This window comes from Schistocerca americana, chromosome 8, assembly GCF_021461395.2.
Source record: "Schistocerca americana isolate TAMUIC-IGC-003095 chromosome 8, iqSchAmer2.1, whole genome shotgun sequence".
Classification (NCBI taxonomy): Eukaryota; Metazoa; Arthropoda; class Insecta; order Orthoptera; family Acrididae; genus Schistocerca; species Schistocerca americana.
This window is the reverse complement of record NC_060126.1, coordinates 21,026,895-21,046,668: the sequence shown is the minus strand read 5'-3', so window position 1 is coordinate 21,046,668 and position 19,774 is coordinate 21,026,895. Positions and strand designations below refer to the sequence as shown.

Here is a 19,774-nt window from a genome sequence, read left to right as displayed (position 1 = left end):
CTCTTGCTTTCTGCGACGTAAATATTCCCTACCGCCCTTGCAAGATGACGCACACCAGGAGGAATCTTAGGGGGCAGAGCAGCTCCGGGTTCTCAAAGCGCAACAAATAACCTTCCAGCACTGATGTTAGTTCAGCTTGCTACAACTCCCTTGGTATCTCTCATTTTCAGTGTTCCTTTCATCTGTATTTTCTCTTCAAATTCCGATTGGTCGGAGACGAAAACAAATTTGTTACTGAACGATGAGATAAGTTATTTTATCTCATCTACAAATTTTCTGGCCGATTCCGCTGATTACTATGCATCGTCAAGTTGACGCTTTGTTTGAAATTTCGTCATCGTACCTCTTCCAGTTCTGTAGCTCTGTTTGAAGTTCCGCAACCGTCCACTGCTTCCCCTAAAATCGCTGTAGTCTGCGTGACCCGCAGTTTGATGTGTATAACGTAGTTGGTCACTGTCATGCACGTCCTGCAAATTGTATCACGCACACTTGAAACCGACAAACACCAGCTTTTGTTGCAAGTGCACCTTGTCCTCCCTTGAACATCGGTAGTTTTTCTTACGCCATACACGGTCATATTGCTGTTTACTTATTATAAATTGTTCATAATTGTCTTTGTTTTATTATGCTGCGGATGATATTCCGTATATGTAATTACGTTTAGTACCCGCTCCTTGGACTGCGTTTGTCTTTCACTACGTTACACTGGAGACGGGCTTTGTGGCTCCCTGTCCGACGAGGATGATGATCTACATGGTTCGAAACGTGTTCCATTGTCACTTTCACTTGTTAGGCACATACTGCTCCTCATGTACTCGTACATAGACCGCACACAACCCACCGACGCATCTTGCAAAAACGTTAATATTTCATCTGTCACTCTTACGAAACTCTTTAGTGTCCTTCTGACGAAATGTCAACCTCGGCAACTATTGCTGCAGATATAATCCAATGTTTGCTTCGTTTATCGTTGCCGTTGCTCTGCACCACTAGCGCTGCAGCGTGTTGCGAGTTACTCTTTGACTAAGTAGTTGGACTATGTAACACAACCTCGTGCTGTTCTCACTACTGGACACCTCCAGTCGTAACACAACCTCGTGCTGTTCTCACTACTGGACACCTCCAGTCGTAACACAACCTCGTGCTGTTCTCACTACTGGACACCTCCAGTCGTAACACAACCTCGTGCTGTTCTCACTACTGGACACCTCCAGTCGTAACACAACCTCGTGCTGTTCTCACTACTGGACACCTCCAGTCGTAACACAACCTCGTGCTGTTCTGACTACTGGACACCTCCAGTCGTAACAGAACCTCGTGCTGTTCTCACTACTGGACACCTCCAGTCGTAACACAACCTCATGCTGATCTCACTACTGGACACCTCCAGTCGTAACACAACCTCGTGCTGTTCTCACCACTGGACACCTCCAGTCATAACACAACCTCATGCTGATCTCACTACTGGACACCTCCAGTCGTAACACAACCTCATGCTGATCTCACTACTGGACACCTCCAGTCATAACACAACCTCGTGCTGTTCTCACCACTGGACACCTCCAGTTGTAACACAACCTCATGCTGATCTCACTACTGGACACCTCCAGTCGTAACACAACCTCGTGCTGTTCACACTACTGCACACCTCCAGTCGTAACACAACCTCGTGCTGTTCTCACCACTGGACACCTCCAGTCGTAACAGAACCTCGTGCTGTTCTCACTACCGAACACCTCCAGTCGTAACACAACCTAGTGCTATTCTCACTACTTGACACCTCCAGTCGTAACACAACCTTGTACTGTTCTCACTACTGGACACCTCCAGTCGTAACACAACCTCGTGCTGTTCTCACTACTGGACACCTCCAGTCGTAACACAACCTCGTGCTGTTCTCACTACTGGACACCTCCAGTCGTAACACAATCTTGTGCTGTTCTCACTACTGGACACCTCAAGTCGTAACACAACCTCGTGCTGTTCTGACTACTGGACACCTCCAGTCGCAACACAACCTCGTGCTGTTCTCACCACTGGACACCTCCAGTCGTAACACAACCTCGTGCTGTTCTCACTACTGGACACCTCCAGTCGTAACACAACCTCGTGCTGTTTTCACTACTGGTTACCTCCAGTCATAACACAACCTCGTGCTGTTCTCACTACTGGACACCTCCAGTCGTAACACAATCTTGTGCTGTTCTGACTACTGGACACCTCCAGTCGTAACACAACCTCGTGCTGTTCTCACCACTGGACACCTCCAGTCGTAACACAACCTCGTGCTGTTCTCACTACTGGACACCTCCAGTCGTAACACAACCTCGTGCTGTTCTCACTACTGGACACCTCCAGTCGTAACACAACCTCGTGCTGTTCTCACTACTGGACACCTCCAGTCGTAACACAACCTCGTGCTGTTCTGACTACTGGACACCTCCAGTCGTAACACAACCTCGTGCTGTTCTGACTACTGGACACCTCCAGTCGTAACACAACCTCATGCTGTTCTGAGTACTGGACACCTCCAGTCGTAACACAACCTCATGCTGTTCTGAGTACTGGACACCTCCAGTCGTAACACAACCACGTACTGTTCTCACTACTGGACACCTCCAGTCGTAACACAGCCTCGTGCTGTTCTCACTACTGGACACCTCCAGTCGTAACACAACCTCGTGCTGTTCTCACTACTGGACACCACCAGTTGTATCACAACCTCGCGCTGTTCTCACTACTGGACACCTCCAGTCGTAACACAACCTCGTGCTGTTCTCACTACTGGACACCTCCAGTCTCGCCCCCTTTTGCACGAACAGCCAACATAGTAGTTGCACGGTAGACAGTATGTGGGGAGTCGAATGCCGAAACATCACTGGTCTTCCACTCCAGGGGTTCCTTGTCAGTTCGGATTTTAAGGGTTTCTGGTACTGATAAAACAATCTACATAGTCAAAATGTACTTAATTCATTAGGTAATAAGTTACAGGCTACTGTATATTGTGATCTGTCAAAGGCATTTGAATTTGTAAATCACAATATTATTTCGAGTAAATTAGTATATTACGCTGTAACTGGAAATGCTGCATAATGGTTTGGTTCCTACATCTCTGACAGGAAAGAAAGGGTGTCAATAGGAAAGAGTCGTGTATTAAGCTATCGAGCGTAATTCAACTGGGATCTAATTACAATTACACTTGGTGTTCCATCTTAGGGCTCTCGCTTTTTTTTGTGTATATCAGTGACGTTTCCTCAGTAATATTACCAGATGAGAAGTTTGTTTTGTTCTCAGATGATACAACCATTGGAATAAATAGCTAATCAAGTGTAGTCTTAGAAAGATCGGCAATGAAACTTTCGAGGACGTTAATAACTGGTTACCAGCCAATTCTTTGTACCTAAATTTAGAAAAAAACACGCTGCTTGCAATTCAGAACTTGTAAGAGATTTCCCACCAGTAAATGCCTAAAATGCTGTGACAAACACATGACGAATCAACAGCGTTAGATTTTCGGCTTTACAGCCCGATAAGAAAATTCAGCTGGCGTTAACACACCACACATCTGGTGAAGCGCCTAAACAAATCTCTATTTGCAATGCGAATTTTGTCAGACATAGAAGACATTAAATGAAAAGGATGACACACTATGCCGACTTTCATTCCATAATGTCTTACGGAATTACACTCCTGGAAATTGAAATAAGAACCGAGAATACCAAATTTCGGGCATTATCTCTCACCACGGACAATGCAGAGGCCGATGGCCTTCGCTTAACTAGTGAGAGCAGCAGTATTTCAGTTGGGTTTTCAGTGCTAACAGACAAGCAACCCTGCGTGAAATAACCGCAGAAATCAATGTGGGAAGTTTGAGTGTGGCCGGCTGCTCTGCCCGTTGAGTCAAGTTTATAGCTTCGACTTTCGTTTAATGCGACTTAATGTTGTAGCGTACTTTGATGTTAATGACGGAATTATCGAACAATAATCACGGTGCACTCAATGGTAGTAAGACGCAGAATGTGCACTGAGTGCTTTAATAAATAACGCGCGGATGAGTAAGTGATATACTTCAGGTACCAATATGTAGAACATTATTTGTAGTTTCTGAAATGGGTTTAGCAGAGAGTTCTTAATCTATTGATTATTTTTGTTAGAATTGCACGTTCAGAATTCGCTACACCTATTAATATGCAATAGAACTATCACTACAGAACTAAATGTATCGCTGATACATGAACGGTTTTAAATTCTCAAAAATTACGTCCACTTGATGAATGATTAATCTAAGTAATAATCACGGTAACATATACCATCTGTTAATAATTCATCCTGAAACCTGCTACAGTTTTTGCCATTTCAAAAGTTACGTAAAACCTTTAACATGAATCTACTTTATTAGTCCACAGACAGATTATCTGGACGAGTTTTGATTACCACTTCGTAAGTCATTAATCTCCGTTGTTAATATACAAAGAACTTGACATTATTTTCTTGTAAACTCTTTACCCCGTTAAAACCAATATGTCCTTGTAGTACATTGATTACTTTTCGTAATACACTCCTGGAAATTGAAATAAGAACACCGTGAATTCATTGTCCCAGGAAGGGGAAACTTTACTGACACATTCCTGGGGTCAGATACATCACATGATCACACTGACAGAACCACAGGTACATAGACACAGGCGACAGAGCATGCACAATGTCGGCACTAGTACAGTGTATATCCACCTTTCGCAGCAATGCAGGCTGCTATTCTCCCATGGAGACGATCGTAGAGATGCTGGATGTAGTCCTGTGGAACGGCTTGCCATGCCATTTCCACCTGGCGCCTCAGTTGGACCAGCGTTCGTGCTGGACGTGCAGACCGCGTGAGACGACGCTTCATCCAGTCCCAAACATGCTCAATGGGGGACAGATCCGGAGATCTTGCTGGCCAGGGTAGTTGACTTACACCTTCTAGAGCACGTTGGGTGAAACGAGATACATGCGGACGCGCATTGTCCTGTTTGGAACAGCAAGTTCCCTTGCCGGTCTAGGAATGGTAGAACGATGGGTTCGATGACGGTTTGGATGTACCGTGCACTATTCAGTGTCCCCTCGACGATCACCAGTGGTGTACGGCCAGTGTAGGAGATCGCTCCCCACACCATGATGCCGGGTGTTGGCCCTGTGTGCCTCGGTCGTATGCAGTCCTGATTGTGGCGCTCACCTGCACGGCGCCAAACACGCATACGACCATCATTGGCACCAAGGCAGAAGCGACTCTCATCGCTGAAGACGACACGTCTCCATTCGTCCCTCCATTCACGCCTGTCGCGACACCACTGGACGCGGGCTGCACGATGTTGGGGCGTGAGCGGAAGACGGCCTAACGGTGTGCGGGACCGTAGCCCAGCTTCATGGAGACGGTTGCGAATGGTCCTCGCCGATACCCCAGGAGCAACAGTGTCCCTAATTTGCTGGGAAGTGGCGGTGTGGTCCCCTATGGCACTGCGTAGGATCCTACGGTCTTGGCGTGCATCCGTGCGTCGCTGCGGTCCGGTCCCAGGTCGACGGGCACGTGCACCTTCCGCCGACCACTGGCGACAACATCGATGTACTGTGGAGACCTCACGCCCCACGTGTTGAGCAATTCGGCGGTACGTCCACCCGGCCTCCCGCATGCCCACTATACGCCCTCGCTCAAAGTCCGTCAACTGCACATACGGTTCACGTCCACGCTGTCGCGGCATGCTACCAGTGTTAAAGACTGCGATGGAGCTCCGTATGCCACGGCAAACTGGCTGACACTGACGGCGGCGGTGCACAAATGCTGCGCAGCTAGCGCCATTCGACGGCCAACACCGCGGTTCCTGGTGTGTCCGCTGTGCCGTGCGTGTGATCATTGCTTGTACAGCCCTCTCGCAGTGTCCGGAGCAAGTATGGTGGGTCTGACACACCGGTGTCAATGTGTTCTTTTTTCCATTTCCAGGAGTGTATTTTTTGGGGTAACTCATCAAGCCAAGCTAAAGTTTTCCAGGTACAAAACGTGCAATAAGAATTATTTGTGATGTGAACTCGTGGGCTTGTTTAGGGAATTGGGGATATTTACCATTGCTTCCCAGTGTATTTATTCCTTAAGGGAATTAGTCAATTTGAGGTACGACCGTACTAATGCATTCACTCAGTAGCATTTCAGCAAATACTAAAAATCTGCAGAATGGTAGCTGACACCACACTTTGAGGTAGGGAACCTGGGGTCGGAGCAGCCAGCGTAACGAGGTGACGTTACTGTCTGCTCGCATTCGGGAGGACAACGGTTCAGTCCCGCGTCCGGTCATCCTGATTTAGGTTTTCCGTGATTTCCGTAAATCGCTCGAGGCAAATGCCGCAATGGTTCCTCTGAAAGGGCGCGGCCGACTTCCTTCCCCGTCCTTCCCTGATCCGACGAGACCGATGACCTCGCGTTTGGTCTCAAACAACCCAAACCCCAACCCATTAGTGTCTGCTTTGTTTATTTACATTAGTTACAGTTAACTGCAAATACCATGACTGACACAATTAACGCACCGTTTGTACTGTATCTCAGAACATGTTGAACGGAAGCATGACATCGGCGATCAAGATTCTGACGCACCTTGACAAAAATCCCTGGTATGTTTCGAATCACATCACAGGCGGCTATAATTCTGACAAATAATTCCGTCTCCGTATCAACTCGGGTCTCATAACAAGTGGCTTCCCGTATCCCCATATGAAAAAATCGAGGGGATTATGCTCAAGTGACCTCGCAGGACACGGAACAGGACGTCCCCTTCCAGTCCAGCGTGCGGGTTGTACTACCTAGTAACCAGGCTAGTCCTCGTTTCCCTGCAATAAATAAAGAATGTACATGTAAATAAAAAGCACAGTACGTGTAATCTCAAACGGATGTTAGTTGTAAATGAGCTGGAAAACTGTAATGCTAGACAAAGCTGTAGACAAGTTTACCTCCGTAAGCTGGCTTCTCCAATTCCAGGTTCTCTACCTCAATTTGTTCAGTGCATCATTCTCTATGTCCTGTTACATTTTGGCACGCTCATAGTTCAGGTGATACGACCTCGTAAACAGTGGGATTTGTGAAAAACTGGTTCTTGCATGAAACGGAGCACAAATTTTCAGATACGAAGGGACGAGGGGGGAGGGGGGGGGGGGGCAGCGTTGGGTTCACTGCTGAATTCTAACGTACAATACAGCATTTAACTGTAAAGAAGATTATCCCATTTATCTTGAGCCGTGCGGGATTAGCCGAGCGGTTTAAGGCGCTGCAGTCATGGACTGTGCGGCTGGTCCCGGCGAAGGTTCGAGTCCTCTCTCAGGCATGGGTGTGCGTGTTTGTCCTTAGGATAATTCAGGTTAAGTAGTGTGTAAGCTTAGAGACTGATGACCTTAGGGCAGTTAAGTCCCATAAGACTTCACACACATTTGAGCATTTATCTTGAACACCGAAAGTACCTTTCCCTCTGGGAGCAGTATACGAGGATTGGAGCTTTAATAGTGGCAACTATTTATTTACAGCTCGTACAAAATACATGCGTGTTTCAGAGTTTTACTGACCTTCAGAGTAGTCACCAGCATTGTGTATAACTCGTTGCCGGAGATGTGGAAGTCGTAGGAAACTCTTAACAGTGCCAATTGTGTTGACAGTTCGAGCGGCGTGCTCTATTGCCCGACGAATTTGTAGTGGTTCTGAAGCGAATGCCGTGAAGTGTTTCCATCAGTTTAGAAATCGAGTTGAACTCACGGGGGCTTAAGTCAGGGGAGTGCAGTAGGTGGTATATCACTTAGCATCCCCATCAGTCAAACAAATCAGTAACAATCTTCTTGTCAGATTAAAACTGTGTGCCGGACCGAGACTCGAACTCGGGACCTTGCCTTTCGCGGGCAAGTGCTCTACCAACTGAGCTACCCAAGCACGACTCACGCCCCGTCCTCACAGCTCTACTTCTGCCAGTACCTCGTCTCCTACCTTCCAAACTGAAACCACTAACAGCTTGCACTGTACGTGCTTGAGCATTGTCCTGAAAAAATTCGTTCAGGTCCAGCAGGAAGTGTCATCACCTGTGTCTCTATGCTGTTCAGTTTTGGAACACAACCTACGACCAGCTTAGAGACAGAAGTGATGGCGCTTTCTGCAGGACGTGACCATCATTTTGCAGGACAATGCTGGCAACGGGTTATACACAATGTTGGTGACTACTTTGAAGGTCAGTAAAACTCTGAAACACATATCTGTTTTGTACGAGCTGTAAATAAATAGTTGCCACTATTAAAGTTCCAGCCCTCATATATATATACATATTCTCTATGTCCTAGTGATATGTATGAGGGCTGGAACTTTAATAGTGGCCAGCAAATGATGTTTAGCTACCAGGGGGACATTAACATGTCTGACTGCCTTTCTTGTAACTTGCTTAATGAGAAAGAAGATGTGAAGAGCACTACATTTCCTTATTACATATCTCCGTGTATTTTTAATTCGGTAATCCACTTTCTCACGTCAAGAGCTTTTCAGAAACGTATCCCAGCGTACCGCTCACATAAACATGACCTTCTTGAAAACACAACAAGAAATTAATTTTAACATTCCTGTACTTGCACACAGTGTAGGTAGATGACGTAACTCGTCCACTTCCTGGAGTTTACAGGAAGCAAATGGAAACAGAAGGAAAATACGCACCGGTCATTCAGTCAGCCGTCTGCAGTTCAGCGTTCGCGTGGGAACGTACACCAGGCAAGAGGAAGTAGTGTATAAATGTTACTCAGCTACAGACAATGTAGGTCAGCAGAATAAGTGCAATAATATGAGAATCTACAATTATTGCTCCGCTGAAAGCTCAACCAACAAAGACGCAAGAAAGAGGAAATAGTGTCCGGCTGGTAGCTAAACAACAATTGCTTGGTACATATTTGTATTTTACTTCTGGACAAAAACTTATTTGAGGTGGTCAACTTCTGGACAAAGCGATCGACAGCCCTGGCCGTAAGGGGACCAACTGGGTGCTGGCGGCTTCCAGATGCAATAGTGTGGACGCAAAATGTGACGGCGTGCGTGTGCAAATGCCCGAAGCTCAGGAAGCAGATGATACTCGTGTTACAGCGGGAGGGACATTTTGCTCCACAGATTCAAGTGGACACCGCCAGGGAGCAAGAAGAAACCGGCACATAATAAACATCCCGTGGGCGATATCGATAAACGTGCCATCAGAAAGAAATTTCGTTGATATTATGAACAATGAACAGAAACGCCATATTTCGTGAAGCTGCCAGAAATATTGTTCCGCCTACGAAATTTTTAAAAAGTTGTCGGAATAAATGAGTTGCGATGTGTGCGAAGTAGCAACAGAATCTCAAAAAACGTTTCGGGGAAAAAAGAAGCACCAGGATTACAACAGCCAGTGGTTTATTGGACTGTGAATCTACATCTGGATGTACGTGATTACACTGCAATTCACACTTAAGTGCCTGGAGTGAAAACCTCATTCTGGAAACATCCCCCAGGCTGTGGCTAAGCCATGTCTCCGCAATATCCTTTCTTTCAGGAGTGCTAGTTCTGCAAGGTTCGCAGGAGAGCTTCTGTTAAGTTTGGAAGGTAGGAGACGAGGTACTGGCAGAAGTAAAGCTGTGAGGACGGGGCGTGAGTCGTGCTTGGGTAGCTCAGTCGGTAGAGCACTTGCCCGCGAAAGGCAAAGGTCCCGAGTTCGAGTCTCGGTCCGGCACACAGTTTTAATCTGCCAGGAAGTTTCAAGTACACAATTAAAGCAATTCAATACCTTCAGGATATAAAGCACTCTACAGTGGCTGATGAATTCTTTTTGTTAAATCAGATACCTCGCGTTTCTACTCAATTTAGCATGATAATCGTGAGTATGTTTAACTAAATATCACGGTTGAATGTACAAAAAATGTAGGAGAGACGGAGAGGACCGCAGTTCTGAGTGTCAATTGAATGTCACTTGTTGGCGTAGCACGAGCACACGTGTTTACCTTTCGTTGGCGCCGGCAGTGGAGGCTGTTAGCGCGAGTTGTGAACCTGAGAATCTATTCTAAATCTCTCTCGAGTGTTAAACCTCAATATGATAAATTTCCATCATCTTCGGTGAAGCTGATACTCCTAGTTCTTCCCCAGCTAAGTTAATTAGAACGGTACACACGATTTGTCTGGTATAGCGTGTACGTCATTGCCCTCAAATGGCTTGCGTTAACAGTCATTCTCGGTGCGATTCCCCATACTAGGAGACTTCGCAGTTTAACTCCTTTCGACTTAAGACGAGCCTGTGAACAAGTGTTCTGAAAATGACTCGCGCATTCGTCTCAGCATGGCGCGAGCCGCCTTGCTCAAACACTCGACGATTTGCTACAAGAGAAAGAGCGAATGTCTCTCTCTACATTTGCCTATATCAAAGCTAGTGGCCAAGCGTTTGCTTTATGGCCAATAGAGCGTTCATACTTGTTATAGCTCCACCCACTAGAGTTTTTGTAGCCTATCACGGGCGTCGTTTCTTTCGTATGGTAGAGTTTAACTTCTGCTATGTAATACTGACATAAACAGATTTTTCTTTCGTGTGAGTTTTAGCACTAGTGGCTATAGTGAGTCATCAATGTTTTGAGTGGGGTTTCTCCAGACGTTTATCAATCTCCATTATCTGTAGAAAGGCTTTCCGAGGAGACGAGGGCGGCTTTTGGCGACGGCCTGTGCAGTGGCTCCGGTGTCTGATTGTGTCCACAAGGTGTCCCGCTGTGCGGGCTTCACCCTAACATTGAGGCGGGCGTTGCCGCCGTAAAATTCTCTTTCCCTCAGAACTGCGTCTCGTAGCGCGGGTCTTGGAAATTACTTGCTGCCATTACTAGTGTGAGTGTTAGTGGTTTACATTCACGAAATGCTGGCTTGTTTATTCACTTTATCTATCAATAATTCATACATTTTCACATAATTATGTCGTGTGGTATATCGAGTTAACTGGAATTGATTCAAAAGTTCAGTGTAAAGTGCGTTATTTGTTTGACACCTTACAGCATATCTGGGTAGAAAGGAAAGAATAATGTTGTGTCTGCTCGAGGCAGAACTATCCATAAATAATATTACTGAAGGATAGATGACTGTGTCACTTTGTAATCCACTTCCGCACTCCAAAAGCCCCATTCGGGAGTGTGCGGGATGCTACATGGTGCACCCTATTCTGTTTGCAATTGAGAAAGAATTGTGTGACATTGCCAGCTGTGAGATTCGGAGATGAAGCTCCAATTAATTGGGAACAGCTTGTTCTTTCTCGCACAATGGGCCCTTTCTGAAAAGTATGTGCGCTGTTCTTTAGAGATGGTAATTGAAGCTTTACAGCCACCTTTCATATTCTATTAATGTGTAAAGATGTTACAATAGTACTGCCCGTTCACGGCCCGACCATCTCACCGACTCGCTCGCCGACCTGTCCGACTGTGGCTGCTGTACGGTACACCCCAGCTGCCGGCACTGGCGAAACTGTGGGCCAGCAAGTTGCAGTCAGCGCTGGAAGTTAGGGGTCTGCCAGTCAGAGTGGAGAGCGCGGACGACATATCCGACACTCACACACAGGCGAACCGGTCGGGGCAGGTCCACTCGGCGGACGAGTCGGTCGACTGGCCTGCTCGTGTGCGGGCGGCTCAAAGCCAAAAGTGCCCTCGAGAACTGACCCGTGGTCTGGTCGGCACAGGTTTCTACCGCGTAAACTACGACAGGATCGGCTGGCAGGTGGTGCAGGCCCAGCTGGTGTCCGACCACCTGGTGGTTCCCCGGGAGACGCGTGCCCAGCTGTTGAGCGACTCCTTCAACCTGGCGCGGTCCGGCCACCTGGTATGGGGGCCGCCGCTCGACATCTCCCTCTACCTGAGCGAGGAGCGGGACTACCTGCCCTGGGCTGTCGCCTTCCGCAACTTGGACTTCCTGGACACAGCCCTCGCACCTTCCGAGTACTACTCCTCCTTCAAGGTGAGCCAGCAGCTGTTGGTGTAGTTACGTGTTCGGAGAATCCTAACGATACGTGCTATCTGTGAGCCGCCTAATCCTCATCGTGCACTTTTACGTTTCTTCCTTTGGCCAACTTTAACCTGTTATTATTAAATCGGCTTCAAAAGCCCGAATACCTCGTTCTCGTTGTTGTTGCTGTCTTGAGTCCACAGACTGGTTCGATGGCAGCTCCCTGTGCAGCTCTATCCTGTGCGAGCCTCTTCATCTGCGACGTGCTTCCTTTTGATCCTGTGTACTGCATTCATCTCTCACTGTCTGTCTACAATTTTTACCCACCACACTTCCTTCCAATACGAAAGTGGTCTAAAAATCAATTAATCTGTTCAATATGATGTGAGACGTTAAGTATGTGAAACTTTTGTGGTTTGAGATGGAAGACTGTAATTATGTCATGGAAGATTAAATTGAGAATTGGAATTGAGAATACGATTAGACTTGAGCTGCAGTAATTAGCAGTGGCAACCACACTGAGACTCGAACCTGTTTTATGCTTCAGCTGTTCTGTCCGAGCGCAGCACCGTGTAAGGATAGTGTCAGGGAAGGCGAATGGTCGACTTCTGTTTATTGTGAGAGTTTTAGAGGAGTTTAGACCCTCTGTAACGCAGAGCAAGTACAGAATACCAATTCTTGAGTAACGCTCGTGTGTTTAGGCTTCTCACCTGGCTGCATTAAATATAGACACGGAACAAATTAAAAAGTGTGTTGCTGGACTTGTTACCGGTAGGTTCGATCGGGATGCAGGCTTTACAGCGATGGTTCGTGAACTCAGACTGGAAATCCTGGATGGAAGGCGACGCTGTTTCCGGAAAACACTGTTGAGAAGATTTAGAGAACCGGTCATTGATTGCAGCATAAGACGTCAGAGCGACACTACCGCTGCCAAACCTACAGTGCATTTCGCTTAAGGACCGTGAAGGTGAGAGAAATTAGGCCTTGTACTGAGGCGTGTAGACAGCCGCTTTTCCCTCGCTCTATTTGCAAGTGGAACAGGGAAGGGAACGATTAGTTGTGGTAGTCTCCACCATGGCGGCAGAAAGCCGAGAATGATAATACTGTGAATCCACACAAACCATAAAAATCTGTTTATATGGGTACATACATAAGTACATACGTACCAGGTGGTTATAATTAAACTTTCTCTACCTAACACGTTATAACATAGAACCTAATTACTCTACGAGTACCAAACTTCGTAGCAATGATGTCGATGGCATGGGGAAGACAAACAAAATTGAGACACTTTTAATGTGCTGCTAAAGTACATCATACCATTACATGCCGGTACCATTACTCCTACAAAGGGGGCTCAGTATGGCGCTCATCAGTGCAGGATTGCATTCTGCACAGCAGAGCGAAGCATGTCCGTAGGTATGCTTGCTACCTGTGTGAATGTTCCCTTAGTAAACCCTGCCTTTCAGGTAGCCCACAACCAGAAATCACAGAGGGTCAGATCAGGTGATCGTACCGGCTAAGCGTTTGGAAACGATCGGCTGATAATTCGACAGTTTCCAAATGTGGTTAGGATAAGCAGGTGAACATCACGAGCGATGTGCGTTGGGGCTCCATCTAGCATGAAAACTGAACTTCAATGCGTCTCTATCACGTAGGGCGTGAGTGACACGCTGCTGGCGAAGCACATCGCAGTAACGCTGGCCAGTCGTACTACACGTCTTTGGTCCTCGAGCGCCAACCTGTTCAAAAAAAGAATGGGCCAATGATGAACTTTGCTGTAAAGCCACACCCTATGGTGACACGTTCACCGTACTGAGGAACTTCACGTACAGTGACTGGAGGTGAAGATCCCCACACTCTCCAATTCTGCGTGTTCGCCTCGAGCATCAGAGAGAAATGAGCTTCGTCTGTCCACAGGATGGTCCAGAGCCAGCCTTCTTCAACTACAGCCCTTGCGAGAAAGTGGACAGTGAAGTCAAGACGTCGTTGTGCGTCCTGTGGTGCAAACTGCTGTACGATTTGGATCTTGTACGGATACCATTTGAGAAAGGTTCAAAGCACCTTCCGTACAGTGGACCGAGGGATTTTCAACTGTCGTGACACAGCATGTGCACTGCCTGACGATAGGGAATTGCGCGCAGCGTTGTTTGCGCTAGCAACAGCGATTTTATCAACCACCTGTGGTGTAGTTGGTTGTCGGCCCCTTCCTGGAGCGACGCCCAGTTCTCCAGTCAATTCGAACTTCTTCATCGTGCTCCGCACATCAGGTGGGGAAAGAGGACCCTTCCGTCATCCTTTAAGCTGGCGATGTTCTCGAAGTGCCGCTGCAGCGTTACTGTTGTTTCGATAATAGACAATGAGCTAATACTTTTGTCCAAGCTAACGTTAACACATCAACAAGTGCATTGCGACTGGTCAGGGGTGTGAGACTATGAATCACGATGACTGATCACGCCACCTGGTAGCCATAGCTGGAATTGGACGGTGGCGCTGTGACGCTTGGAAATCGTGCACCTCATACTCTGGACATTAATGCTACCAATTTTGGTACTCGTACAGTAATTAATTTCCATGTTATAGTGTGTTAAGTAGGGAAAGTTTAATTATAATCACCCAGTATGTTCCACATCTCCTACTAAACCACTGGACCGATTTCGATCAAACTTGGTACACATATCTCTTACTGTCTGGAAAAAACCACTATGGGGGTAAGAATCAGCCACCGGTCAGAGGGTTTGCGAGGTGACGCGAGGATACTCGTAGTCCAGTTATTCAGTGTTCGAGAAAGGAGCGCTTAGAGACTTGCGACGAACTCCACACACAACTTCAAACCCTTACAAAACTTTCACCCTCTGACAACCCCAGCAAAAAGACGAAAGGAAAAATTTTGTTGCATACTACATTTTCGTTTTTGTGCAGTTACGCTGCCACATGAAGAATGACGCTTCAGTTTATTACTTCTTTACTACCGATTCGAAGTACATTCCGCAGACAGTAAGTACATATACCACTGAATGTACCTGCAAATTTATATCATCCTATACCAGGTAGTTCAGTACACACGACGTGATAAACATTACGCTACGAGAAAATGGCACTGTGTGGCGATATTGACTAGCCATACAGGTGAAATATGTACAAATATGCGTGAAATATGTTAAATATGTGTACAATATATTTGACATATTCGTATGGGAGGAAAGCCACGAGTAGAAAGCTCACCCGAAATCCCTGGAATGATATCAGTCAGATTAGTTACATTATGAAAAAAATACTGTAGGAGTAACAACGGCCAGGCTGTTACTCCAGTGAGTGTGATAACGTGGAGAGATATGGAAGGACGAGGAGATGGTGAGGGTGAAGGAGGAGAGAGTGATGGACGGGAGCACGAGGAGGAGAGGGACAGCGATAGGGGAGGGGAGATGGACACAGAGGATGGTAGGAGGAGGGGAGATGGACACAGAGGTGGGTAGGAGGGGTCTGGCAAACAGAGGGTGAGGAGGAGAGGGACAGCGATATGAGAGGGGAGATGGACGCAGAGGTGGGTAGGAGGAGTCTGGCAAACAGAGGGTGAGGAGGAGAGGGACAGCGATAGGGGAGGGGAGATGGACACAGAGGTGGGTAGGAGGAGTCTGGCAAACAGAGGGTGAGGAGGAGAGGGACAGCGATAGGGGAGGGGAGATGGACACAGAGGTGGGTAGGAGTCTGGCAAACAGAAGGTGAGGAGGAGAGGGACAGGGGGGAAGGAGCAGAGGAACGGAGGGGGCAGCAACAGAGACTGATACAAGATCGGATTAAATACACAGCCGGTGCAGCACGCCGAGTTGCTCTCTCACTATTCTTTAAACAATCTGTCCACCCACCTGCATAGGCTTCCGGTTGTCTGCCCATTAGCTCTGCGGTGGTAGCTGGTAGAAGCAGCGTTGACATACCTACCACGCAAAGACCGCATAACTCCAGTCCGTGAGCATTAGCTGACAGCTAAACTATGGAACGGTCGGGAATCTTGCATGACTAGTTTGAAAATTGTCTAAGATTTCCTGTAAGCTGATTTATTGTCTCTAAACCACGGAAAATGGCAGTCGAGTCCTTATTTGATATCTCACCATCAATTATACATCGTTAGTGACTGTCTCTGTTACAAGTTGACACACGAAATCAGCCAGAAGATGTTTAGTCCTACCCGATACTTTTTAACGTCGCAAACAGTCACTGACCCACGACTACTCGCGAGTTAACGCATTCAGTCGTTCGGTAGGCTTTTAGCGAAGGAGTGCTCACCTTAATGTCTCGTAATTTGCACGAAACACGCTACCCGGAGTTTATTTACGACTCGAAATTTTCAGACACGAAATTTCCTAGAATAAACCACTTACAAAGCTCAAACTTTCTGAAAATACACAGTACTGTAGTCACTTTTCATCAGCTACACGAGAACCGATGAGACGCACGGATATCTCCATTTTGCTGCAGATTTGATCAGCGCGGTATAACATAGGTGATAAGCACAAGACGGGTTCTGACCGACTATGTCGGCTCAAACGCCAGGACGATGCTGAATTCGTATTGGCTGGTATGTTCAGCAGCCGATCGTATCATGTCGAGCACTTCTATACTCGCGGTCAGCCAATCAGATTACAGCAAGTGATTTAGACTAGAAATCTCGTAATTTCGAAACTAAATAAAATTTAATGAAAACAAAATACGATTCCTTTCCACGAAATAAATTACCAATAAATTTAATACAGAACGCTCCTTTTGGCTGCCTGTTACGAAATCTAACTCACTCGAACATACGTCACAAATCTCACTGTTGCACAACGACTTTCTCACACATACATTTGCCAGCCTGGGTGGTCGAGCGGTTCTAGGCGCTACAGTCTGGAACCGCGCGACCGCTACGGTCGCAGGTTCGAATCCTGCCTCGGGCACGGATGTGTGTGATGTCCTTAGGTTAGTTAGGTTTAAGTAGTTCTAACTTCTAGGGGACTGATGACCTCAGAAGTTAAGTCCCATAGTGCTCAGAGCCACACATACATTTACATAGTTTTAATAAAATATCAGTCTCACTTTACGCATGTCCCCCATTCGCTCTCTAAGTCTTTTCAAAAGACTCAGACAACCGAAAGACGATGAAATAATAGCCTTCCAAAGTTTATTTAAATACGTCAGATATTTGTGGAAATTTAATTTCGTCAGAAATTTATGGAAACGAAAGTAAAATGCAGAAAATTGGAGTAAATGAACCTATCCCCTCGGTTGTAGTTTCAATTGGTACTATACACGAATACATTACAGTCCCTAACTCAGTTTCACAATGCCAGTACAGTTACTATGCGTCCTAGGTAAAAATTTATATCTGCGGAAGTACCAAAGTTACGATTTGAAATTTTGACAGTCGGGTTGTTTTATCCACAGAATTTAATAGACTAAGTACGTAAAAGAAGTGTTACTATTTAGCAGCACTTGTCGAGATTCGGGGAGAGTACATGTAACGCATTGCACGCGGCGTCAGTCGAGTACAGTAGCTGGCTCGGCGCAGCAGCCGGCGTCAGCTGTGCCGGCGCCAAGAACCAAATATCTGCTGTCCTCCCGGCCCCGAGGCAAAGTACGCTTTCGCTGCGAGAGGTAATAATCTGCTACGTCGCCTTGGGCAACGCCGGGGAACGGAACTCGTATATTTGGATTTGTTTTAACGGAAGTGTGCATTCGCTATTTGGCATCGATCGGGTTTCGGCTTGCAGGCGTACATGCAGGCCCTGCTGGCGCAGCCGTACGCCGCGCTGCGCTTCGAGGTGCTCCCGGACGACGACCACGTGACGCGCCTGCTGCGGGTCTCGGTGCTGCGGCACGCCTGCCGCGTCGGCTACCCGCCGTGCCTGCAGGCTGCCGCCGACCTGGCCGCCGTCGCCTTCCCGGAGGGCGGGCAAAACGACGGCGACGGCGACGGGGCAGCCAGGTGCGTCGAAGCTCTCGTCCCCTCCTTCTGGGGCTTCTCCTTGCCGGCGGTCTTCCTCGGTTCCTTTTGACCCTGCGTTTGTCCGCCTCCGTAGACGGGTGTTCGGCACGTCAGAATACCGCCGAAGGCTTGCGGGGTCACTTAGAGGCGAGGTCGGAGATTTCCTTCCCTCGGAGACTGGGTCTCGTGCTGCCTCAGTCGTTTCGTCCTCGTCAACACGCGAGTTGCCCCAGTGGAATCGACTGACAAGTCTTCAGCCGGGCGAACAGTCTACCTCGCACGTTTCGTTAACCCTGCGGGCGGTAGCAGAGAGCGTGTCCCTCTACATCGTCCCGACTTTTTTTGCAGGGTGTGTCCCATCCAGCTCCGTTGTCTTCTCTCTATTTCGACGTCGACAGGTTCTTCTGTTTCGAATTCGTAGGTCGTCGCCGATATTACATTTAGTCACAAGATTTTAAGACTTTTCCTAAGACATCTCGTCCTGTCCACGAATCCGGTATACTCAGTTCGCTAAACGTACAATAGAACAACTCGTATTAATGAGTTGTACTACAAAAAGACTATTACAGATACTTAAATTTGACAACTACACAGACGTGTCGGGAGGAAAGGGCGACGTAGGAAATAATCAGTCTTACTAGTGACCGGTGATCTACGGAAGTGGCCGACGTTGACGCCGCTTCCGAGGTGGCCGTGACCAGTCCGGCGCGGCGCGGCGCTTATGTCCTCTTCGCGTAGGTTCGCAGCTGTCGCGCTGTCGGCCGGCTGACTTCTCAAAATCTTGCAGTTTGTCGAAGTAATTTTCCGTTTCACGTCCGTAAAGCAGCACTGGTTTCACCTTTGTTCTGCGTACTCGTTGTCGAGTTAACGTGGAAATCTGCGTGACCCTCCGTAACGGACACAGCCGGGTGAACGCCCCGTCCACCGTTCCGGTTCTCGGTCTGGCGTCGGCAACGGTGCTGCACTCCCCAAGTACGCCAGCTCGTTTACCTTTTCGACATTCTCGTCGTTAGTTCTCAGCTGACTTTCGTACTCTTCGTCTTCGCGCGGCATTCACTTGCAGCCCGACTATCTCGGCTTCGTGTTGGGAGGTCCTGCAGCTTTTCTTCCGTGTCGACAAAGTTCTACGAGAGGAGTTGGACTAATTGGAGATCTCCGATCGTTCAGTTAGTCCCCGTTATATCTCTGTCTTCTTCTTCTCCGTCACTTTGCTCGTCACTGAATTCTGCACCAAAAAAGGATACCGGTGGATAAAACACACCCCATCTCGACCTCCACAATTAACTGGGAAGTGTTCGATAACTTTACCCTCACGGATAGCTCGGGACTTTTAGTCCCCCTGATAACTTCTGCACTCTTCTCCGGTATCGCGTGCTGTTTCAAAGATTTGCACGTATTACTTCTTTTAATGGTGTCGAACGCCTTTACCAAATATTGAAAAAGAATATTAACACCAGTGATGAAGTAATTTGATTCTTCAGTAACGGCTATAAGCGTGTTTATTTGACCCGTACAAGAACAGTTCTACTAAAATCAGCTTGCTCCTTTCTTACCTGCAGTTTATCTGTTAAGGATTATTCGCCCAGATGCTTTGCTACGACTCGTAGGCAAGGTGGTTCCCCTCCAGTTATGGAAATTTGACGAGAAGCCGTTCTGTCCACTCCTATGGCACGTTTTCCAAGTTCCAGTCCTTTATTAAATGACTGTGGATAACACGTGTGCCTGCCTCTGCGTCAGTGGTTAGACATCCTTCTGCACTGTTATCCACTCGGGGCCTTTCCATTCTTTAGCTACTCGATTGCTGTTTTGATCTGTTTCATTGAAGGTGGCTCTAAGGT

General features: G+C 47.4%; 1 protein-coding gene across 1 annotated transcript in view; it reads left to right on the top strand.

Moving 5' to 3' along the window:
• The window catches only part of LOC124544900 (aminopeptidase N-like), a 132,837-nt gene that overhangs the window by 99,996 nt on the left and 13,067 nt on the right, over positions 1-19,774 (top strand). Inside the window, exons 10-11 of the mRNA XM_047123632.1 lie at positions 11,712-11,986; positions 17,722-17,936. Of these exons, the coding sequence (XP_046979588.1) occupies positions 11,712-11,986; positions 17,722-17,936 (490 nt within the window). The remainder of the gene's footprint in view (positions 1-11,711; positions 11,987-17,721; positions 17,937-19,774) is intronic.